The sequence below is a fragment of the Strix uralensis genome, chromosome 4 (genome assembly GCF_047716275.1).
Source record: "Strix uralensis isolate ZFMK-TIS-50842 chromosome 4, bStrUra1, whole genome shotgun sequence".
NCBI classification, from domain to species: domain Eukaryota; kingdom Metazoa; phylum Chordata; class Aves; order Strigiformes; family Strigidae; genus Strix; species Strix uralensis.
The window spans coordinates 28,367,217-28,376,325 of record NC_133975.1 but is presented as its reverse complement, the minus strand read 5'-3'; the positions used below and the strand labels follow the sequence as shown (position 1 = coordinate 28,376,325).

Genomic DNA, 9,109 nt, shown 5'->3' with positions numbered 1-9,109 from the left:
AGGTTAGCCCTTTTGCAGCACTCTTTACCCACTCCAAGCCACCAGCAGCTTCCTAGGCGCTCCCCTGAGGGTAGGCTGCTCCTTCACTGATGTCCCAACGCTATAGTGGGCACCAGGCGAAGCGTGAAAAAATACACCCACGGCCCCGAAAACCCGCCTAGACGAGGCCGCCGACCCCGCGCATGCGGGGCACCGCCCACCCGTGACGTTGTATCCGGTCGCCGCCAGGTGTTTCCGGGTTGCGGGCCGGGTTCCGTTGGTGGCGGAGGGGCTGGTGCTGGCTGGCGCTTCGGCGGGCGGAGGTCTTCATCCTCCTTCCCGGTGCCGCTTGTGACCGCTGCGGGGCCTCCCGGGGTGAGCGGGGCCGGGCAGGGTAGGGTAGGGTCGCGCTTGCTGATGGGGTGAGGCTGGGCCCTGCGCCGGCCGTGCGGGGTGGGGTGGTGCCCGCGGGCCTGTGGGTGGGGAGAGGCCGCGGGGCCTGGGGCCGCCTGGGTGGGGAGGTCCGGCCCGCCAGTAGGTCTCTGCCTCTAACAGTGTAGATTCACCAAACCCCCGGAAATCCGCGGTCGTTCTGGTGCCGCTCGCGGGTCGCTCCTCTTAGAGAACATCATCGTGTTCCCTGGGTGAAATGGTTAAAGCTTTATGAGGCCTACCTAGAGCCGAGGGATCTCTTTCTGGTGGCCTGTTTTTCTGTCTTCCTTGAGGAAATGTGAGTGTTAACTTTTTCCATACCTGTGGAATAGCGTTTCCTCTGCAAAGGTGAGTTTGACTTGTCACGGTTCTACTCTCCAGGGAGAGGAAGTAGCAGAGTCAACACAAGGTGGTGTTCACTTCCTTCCTTGTTCAGTGGGACGAGCAGATATTGCCCTGTTAAGTACTGATGTAGTTTTAATTCACAGTTTTTCTAAAACTGGCCTCTCATTTTGGGTCAACTGAAAGTAGTGTGAGCTAGTGGTGGTTTGGCACTTAGTTGGCTTTAGGCTTCTGAGAGCTGTGTTGTTTTCTGGCTAATGCCAAGCACGCTCTGACCTGGGAGAAGAGTAACAGCAGAGTGGCTAGAGAGCCTCAGTTACCTGACTGGTGTGGGCAAATGAGTTTCACTTAAATGCAAGAGATGCTCATGTACTTTTAACAGCCAAGCTTGTTTTCTAGATACTCATCTTAATAGTTGATATATTTGTACTTGAAATTAGAGCCTATAAAGAATAACAGTCTGGCTTCTTTTTAAAGTTATGTTGAAAAGAGAAAATGTGACCTCATAAGTATTTTTTTTCCTATGAATTGTGAAGCTTTCAAATATCTCTTAATGCTTCAATTTTTTTTTTTTTTTTCAGATTAGTAAACTTACTGAAGCATTGTTAAGGAGCTAGACTGGGAGTGAGAGGAGTTTTAATTGTTTACTTCCAATTATGTATTTTGAATATAGAAGCATGGTGTTATTCTGGGCCTTATTTTTGAAATTTTAGGCATTCAGCTGATCATAAGAAACAGGAGTTAATCTCAGTGTTTGTTTACTTATTTGTTTGCTTTTATTTCAAGCAGAGTATTTCTTCTTTTCTAACAGTAACAACTCATTCAGAGGTTGAAATTCAAAATGGCCTGTTTATATTTTGTTTTATCTTTGTCCTGCAAGTTACTTTAAATTAGTCTTTGAATTTTAATAAATATTTCGCCTGTAACCTATCACTTGGATTCTGTAGCTTTTCTTTTGATTGTCCAACAGTCCAGCTTGAACTAGGACTGCAGGAGTGCAGTATACTTATGCAAGTAAAATATATTTATATATCCACTGTTTATATTTTATATCCACTGTAATTCATCAGTGTAAAAGGTAATCTGTTATCTCTTCTGTAATCTAAGAGTTTTACAACTATTCATATGGTGCTTATTTTTAAATCTTTCACATTTTCTCCAGGTTTAAGTTTCTTTTATCGTACAAGTTTCTCACTGCCATAATGAGGCTAGTAATTCTTGAAGATTATGATCAGGCTAGTGAATGGGCAGCAAAATACATCTGTAACCGTATTATTCAATTCAAGCCAAGTCAAGGAAGATATTTCACACTTGGTCTACCAACAGGCAAGTTTTACTGAAAGCCTATGTAAATGACTAAACCAAGAACTATGTTTGTATCGTTGCTAACATATAGTATTTATAAGAACACATATATATTTTTGATAACACAATGTATTTTTAAATATGGATTTTATTTGTGTAAAAAATTGTTATAAAGTTTGAGAAGCTGAGAAATAACAAATTTCTTCTATGTTGAAAAGCATTGTAGCAAAATTTGACTATTAAGAGATTTAAATGCACTGAGAATGCGTGGATACATAGAACAGTAGAAAAACTTTATTTAACAGGGAGTACACCCTTGGGATGCTACAAAAAGCTGATAGAATATCATAAGAATGGAGATCTCTCTTTCAAATATGTAAAGACTTTCAACATGGATGAATATGTAGGTAAGATGTGCTAATTATTTGAGAACACACTATACTGATAATTTTTTTCCATTATTAAAAATGTTAAATACTTTGTCAAAGCAGAAGGTCAGTCGAGTATGTTTGTATGCAGACTTCTGCCCATGGGATCATTTTAAGGGTTTTTCTCTATTCTTTTATCCCCAAAAATGCAAATAATAAACAGGTGGATCCTGGGCTAAGTTCAGTGCTTCACAATGTTTCTGTAGAAAGTATGTTGTTGTGTAATATTGTGACTGCATTTTTTTTTTTTAAGACTTTACATCCTTTGTAATAAGATGTATGCAGAGGGAATGTAAACAATTACCTTTTGCATGCCAACAGCAAATCTATCTTCTCATTATAATTTCAAATATTACTTCATCAGACTTAAGTTTGCCCTGCATGTGCCCTACACTGGTTACACAGAGGCTAGAATTAAGGCTGTTTGGTTAAATCTTGTAATATGTTAATTTCACTCTAAATGATTTCAGGGCTTCCTAGAAATCATCCGGAGAGCTATCATTCCTATATGTGGAATAACTTCTTTAAACATATTGACATAGATCCAAATAACGCTCATATCCTTGATGGGAACGCTCCAGACTTACAGGCGGAATGTGATGCATTTGAAAAGAAAATTGAAGAAGCAGGGGGGATTGATCTTTTTGTTGGAGGTATGAGGAAGTGCTCTATTGTTAGTTGCAATTCAAACAAATACACTGACTCTTTAATCACTATTTTCATAACTTAGCTAAATGCAGTTTTTTCAGTTACGGTGTCAAAGTTCTGTGACTAACAAAGAATCAGTATAAATACCAAAACAGGATGATTGGTGTCCAAGTTTGTAATAACTTAATTTCAATGAAGTTTTGAATGGGTTTTTTTATTGAAAATGGGTAACCAAAAGGAAAGAATGAGTCCTAAAACTTCTTTATTCATTTACAATGTTTGAGGATATTTGTTGGCTCGCAGGTCTGGTATGATTTACTTTTTTTTTAACTTTGAAAAGGCATTGGTCCAGATGGCCACATTGCATTCAATGAACCCGGATCAAGTTTGTCTTCAAGAACAAGATTAAAGACTTTAGCAATGGACACCATTTTGGCAAATGCTAAATACTTTGATGGAGACTTATCTAAAGTACCAACTATGGCGCTAACAGTTGGTGTGGGTACAGTGATGGATGCTAGAGAAGTAAGAACTCACTTAGTTCAAGTTGCATGTATCTGTTTTCAAGACTGGTTGGTATTGATACTGGGATTGAAAGTAAAGAGACCTTTGTTTTGCAGGTGATGATTCTTATAACAGGCGCACATAAGGCTTTTGCACTGTACAAAGCAATTGAAGAAGGAGTCAACCATATGTGGACAGTTTCTGCTTTCCAGCAACACCCTCGTACTATCTTTGTGTGTGATGAAGATGCTACTTTAGAACTAAGAGTTAAAACTGTGAAGTACTTTAAAGGTGAGCACTGAATCAGAGGTTACACATTTAAAAAAAAAAAAAAAACAAACCAAATTTTAAATTATATTGATTTAAGTCTAAGTCAACAGTTTATAGTAGCTAATGTGTAATGCTATATATTAAAAATACTAAATGTTAACTTATTTCTTGTGAATGGAAAAGTGCTAGGAGGCATAACTTGTGTTCCTTACATTCCTGACAAATCTACTTTGGAAAAATACTTCCTTTGCTTCCAATTTGAAATGATAGTTTAGTAATCTTCAACTGTCTGTAAACCAGCAGCAGTCTGGTGTTCCAGAATACTGGTCTTAAATATACTGGAAAGTTTCAATTAAAACTTGATACATTTATTAAACGTGATATATTTTCATGCTGCTTTTGCTATGTGCTGTAATGTGCTGTCTAGCAAACCTCAAATGTGTGATACAGACTTTGAAGCCACCTGTGGACACTTTTTATACAGTGCAATTAGTGTAACAATCTATACTGACTTTGAATACATTGCACACTTCTGTTGTGCTTTTCATATTTGTAGTAGGTATATTAAGGCGAACTTTCTTTAAGTTGGGATTTTTGATAGTAATTGAGACTTCCTAGATATGAATTCTGTTTCAGTGAGACTGTAGAAGCTGAGAAAATTTGTTTTCTCCTAACTATACTAGCACAGAAAATGCAATTGTGTAAATCAGTCATCTTGCTCACTAGCATGGATACCTGTAGTAGTTGAGGCATCTTAGATGAAGGTTGCAATTTCTGAAATTATTTTTTAGAGCATTTTATCACTAGTGTCCATATGTTTTAGACTGCAATTCTGGCATTAATGTGATTTTTATCCTGATATCACTTGTGGCCAACTTGTTAATTTTGAATTTTTTCAGTATGCTTTTTTCTGCTATGTACTGGGGCGTGTGGCATGTTAGTCTTTACCTGTATCACACTGCTAGATAGTACTTGTTGTTTTCATAGTTAAACTTCTAAATGCTTGGATATATGAAATACAGGATAATGTTTAGAGTATAAACAAAAGCTTTCCTTGGGAAAGATATAAACCAATGTAGGTATCAATGATATTGAACATTGTTTTAAATCAAGGGCTACAGCTACAGCATTTGAATGTGTGCTGTTGTGTCACACTAATTACCCAGTAATACAGAGCAATAGAATTCTTAAAACGGTTGTTTACTTTAAACTTGCTTAATTTTACCTACTCTCAAATCAGTGAGATTTTTCCCCTTTTAAGATGGAGGTGAAATCAATGTGGGTCAAATTTGGAATTATTTCTGAATTTTGATCTTCAGGTTAGACTTCTTAGGAAGTTAGGTAGTTCTTAATACTGCTTATTGTGGTAGCTATTCACTGAGATTTTTCACCATTTAAAAAAATCTCAAGATACTACATGAAACTTCAAATTTTTTTGATAATCAAGTACCATACTGACTAGTAACTAATCTTACTCCACTTTTTCTTAACTGTCTGGAAACCTATTAGAGGCTACAATTATCAGGTGTACTTATGTTCTTATTGGAAAAGGGAAAGGTAACTTTCTTGCAGACTAAAGCAGAAAATGAATTTTGAATTTACTAATTAGTCGGCAAATAAGTCGTCAGGATAGTTTTTTCCACACTTGTGCATGCTTTTAAAACTGTATGCAGAAATCTGATTATTCAAAGCATACTTGAATATACAGTGAGACCTTCCTTTGAAATAGTTGTTTTAGCATCTATTAAGTAAGGACTCTGGTGCCTACCTTTAAAAAAACCTTTTGTTTTTAACTTTTCTGAAACAATGTCACTAACAGGATTTAAATATCCTTCATTAAGTATGGCAGAGGCAATACTTTGTAAGCATTTTTCATGCCTCTAGGAAGTGGGTAATCATCTCCTTTTCATTTCCCTTATTTAGAAAAGAACACTGGTACGATGTGAAATGCTTTAAAGTTCAACATACTGTTCTAGTTTGAGTAATGTGTGCAGCTGTTACTTTCAGTACAAATGCCTTTTGTATCAAATGTATATACTTAATATTTTTGCACTTACTGTTAAACTGAGAAGTATTAGACTTGATCTTTCCTGTGTACATCAGCCCAATAGTTATCCTTCATGAAATCTAAGAAACTGTGTTCTTTAGTTAAGTTGCCTTCTAAGGTTTGGGGTTTTTTTTTTTTTTTTTTGCACAAGTATCTGAAGCTAAGGCATTACCTCTAGAGACAAAATGAGCTCGGTTCTCGAATCAGTTATAGGTGTGTTGGCTGTTTAGCATGACTGAATGTGTCACCAAGTGGAGAAGGAAATAGTAACATCTGCGCTATATATTAAATCACACACTGATTAGAAATAGATGCTGCATAAAATGTCTTTTGTTGTGGTCACCTACAGTAATGACCTCAGATTGTATAGTCACTCAAATTTCACACTGCTGCAGTGACACTTAAGTTTGCCACTACATGCATCATGTAGCAAAGGTATTTGAATATTCTTTGCCATAGATAATCACTAAAATGTGCACTACTGTCAGACTTCTTTCGTGGTTTTAAAGATCTCTCTACTTTTAAAGTTCCATATTACTTAAATTTGTAATTTTATAAGTTAATCTTTAGTTTGGTGCTGAAATGGACTTCTACTTTGCAGGTAGTGAACACTGATCAGGTACTGTTATTAGTTCTCAAGGTGAAATGAGGTTAAAACATACAACTGACTGAATCTCATACATACCTAGATGTAGGTAACATTTTTATTAAGTTGTAACAAAGTAAGAAAGAAGCACCTTCTTTTATTGCTCTGTTCTCCAGCACTTTCCAAAACGGAAGTATCTGAATAGGAAAAAAAAAAATACTATCCATAGCTGTGATTAGGAGGACTTGTATATGACCAAAAAAAAGCCCAGCTAGAATAGAAAACAGCTGAACTACTGAAGTTCTGAATCTGCATTAACGGTCTGGATACTTTTAGTTTGGTTTTGCCTGTCTAGGACCACAAGTATATTATTAATTACAAAGACAGTAATACCATGATGCTAGAACACTGCAATTCAAGCTGTAAAAGTATCAGTACATCTGATTTCTATGACACATTGTGGTATGAGGGAATTCTATGTTGCTGTTTATGCAGTTTTTAATACAAAGAAAAGAATGGGTGGATCTCATGTATTCAATTCATTTGAAGTATTCCAGATATACTTTTGGACAGATTATTATCAGAGAACTGTCTCATCCCTGCTTGCTTTATACTGCAGTTGTCAATAGTATTCAGGTGATACAGGAATATATATGTTGTCTTTTATCTTCTGATTTTAAACTACTTCAGCCATTGTTGTTCTTTTCAGTGAACTACTTAAAATGTATACTTTGAAGCAAACTCCAGATAAAAATGTGGATAGAAAGACATGTTGAAAAAGTATAACTAATGTAAAGCTGGCATTGTTGCTTTCCCCCCCAAGGTTTAATGCATGTGCACAATAAGCTTGTGGACCCACTGTACAGTATGAAAGAAAACTGAAAGAAGAATTGAAGAGGAGCTCCATGTGGGTCAACAGCAACAGTTTTAGGTAGCAGATGAGTTCACTGCTATGCAATATGCTGAAAACTGTTTAAAATGGGGAATCCTAGGTACTGTATTTTTTTAAAAGGTCCAATATCTGTACATTCACATTCCATGTGTTTGCTGTGTTGTGCATTTTGCTTTAACATTTGGAGCTCTGTTGTTGGCTGGTACATAAATGGAACAGAACAAACCTGTGGGATACTGCATGTTATGTAGGGGGGGGAAAAGCAGAGCACTTATTCTCACACAGCAGTGTAATGCATCTGCCTTGTGTTGAAGAAAATGGTATTTTATTTCCAGGAATTTGTAGGTTTTGGCTTGATTAGTGTAACTACGTTTTGCATTTGTGTCTCCAGGCAGAATGGTTTTGGCCTTTGTCAATACTATGGACTTGTAATAGTTGTACAATTTCTACGATGAAATGTTCTGTTTACATATATCTAATGTACACTGAGCTTTTGCACTTGGTTGCCTTAAATTTATCTTAAAACAGTTTTTGGGCATCTCAAGTCCTGCTGTACAATTCAGGCAAATAAAAATACAAAAACAGTGCCTAAAAATGCACCAAATTCTTGAAAGTTATAACTTATTCCACAGATAAAAACATTAAACTTCTGCCATAGCACTTTTTCCTCTCATGTATTTCAAATTACTTTAGGATTTTTATATTTTTGGTAACTGAGCTTTATACATAAGGAAAAATCTAAATGTTCATTTCTGGAGGTACCTGTTTAATTGTACCATTGATGTTACTATTAAATGCCTGAAAAGAGGTTAATTTACAGGAATATGTCTGCAAGTTTAACACATAATCATTTAAAGTCAACTGTTAATCACTTTGCAATAGTTACCTCTTACTGTATCATTATAAACATTGAGCTGTTACAAGGAATGTTATTTCCTACTTTGAATATAAGTAAAACAAATATAAATCTATAACTTAAATTGTTTTGTTTCTAATATAAATTCTGATGTGAACAAATGCTTCAGGGTTTCAGGGAGATGTTAGGAATTTGTGCCTTCTTCCACCTAAGGAGGGGAAGTTAAGAGTGTATTGATTTAGACTTTGGGAGGGGGGGAGTTGGTGGAGCATGCCCCTGTGTTAAATACTCAGTGGCAGAAAGTGCAACAAAGCATAACTTCAGCGATTTAACTTTTCACCTAGATGAAAGGCAGGTAGCCTTTACTGCAAACCACATTACCTCCCCAGGGATGTGATACAGTCCCCAGTGCCAGAGGTTTTTCAAGATGCAATTGGACAGGGTGCTAGATAATCTCCTCTAGGCTTACCTTTCCCATGGAAAGCTCCCATCTTTCAAGGTCCCTTCAGACCTGGACTGTTCTAAGATTCTATGAAACTACACATTCTTCCATCCTTCTGTCCAGAGCAGTCTGAGAAGGCAGGCCTAGTGTTTCAGTTCTGAACAGCAGATTGAACAAGCACAGATTTAAAACAGGCTTTCAGGCTTAAGAGACAACTTCTGCACTTAATGTTTTTGAAACATATAATGCAACATTGAGGGGGAAAAGTTTAAAAGACTGTGCTTCAGGAGGGTGCTGTTACATGTAGCAGATTACCTACAAAATGCATAAGTGTGAGATTGAAAAATAATCTTGAATTTAGGTTACTGTTAAAGGAAT

The 9,109-nt window shown here is 36.9% G+C and overlaps 1 protein-coding gene across 4 annotated transcripts; it reads left to right on the top strand.

Annotated features, from left to right (window-relative positions):
* Positions 1 to 221: 221 nt before the first annotated feature.
* Positions 222 to 8,407, top strand: GNPDA2 (glucosamine-6-phosphate deaminase 2). 4 transcript variants are annotated; one of them, XM_074866082.1, is made up of 7 exons: positions 222 to 354; positions 1,916 to 2,079; positions 2,364 to 2,465; positions 2,957 to 3,139; positions 3,475 to 3,659; positions 3,755 to 3,929; positions 7,365 to 8,407. In XM_074866082.1, exons 2-7 carry the CDS (start codon positions 1,956 to 1,958, stop codon positions 7,421 to 7,423), a joined length of 828 nt encoding a protein of 275 aa, XP_074722183.1. In that variant the 5' UTR covers positions 222 to 354; positions 1,916 to 1,955; the 3' UTR covers positions 7,424 to 8,407. The 4 variants fall into 4 exon arrangements, with proteins under 4 accessions (XP_074722183.1, XP_074722184.1, XP_074722185.1 ...); XM_074866083.1 differs by having other exon boundaries at positions 1,916 to 2,083; positions 2,368 to 2,465; XM_074866085.1 differs by having other exon boundaries at positions 232 to 373; positions 1,916 to 2,083; positions 2,368 to 2,465.
* Positions 8,408 to 9,109: the final 702 nt, after the last annotated feature.

Bases quoted from the DNA above. Each gene is read 5' to 3' on its own strand.
- GNPDA2 (XM_074866082.1), top strand. From the start codon at position 1,956: ATGAGGCTAGTAATTCTTGAAGATTATGATCAGGCTAGTGAATGGGCA. The intron at 2,466-2,956 runs GTAAGATGTGCT...AAATGATTTCAG, and splicing joins CAACATGGATGAATATGTAG to GGCTTCCTAGAAATCATCCG. The intron at 3,930-7,364 runs GTGAGCACTGAA...TTCCCCCCCAAG, and splicing joins AACTGTGAAGTACTTTAAAG to GTTTAATGCATGTGCACAAT.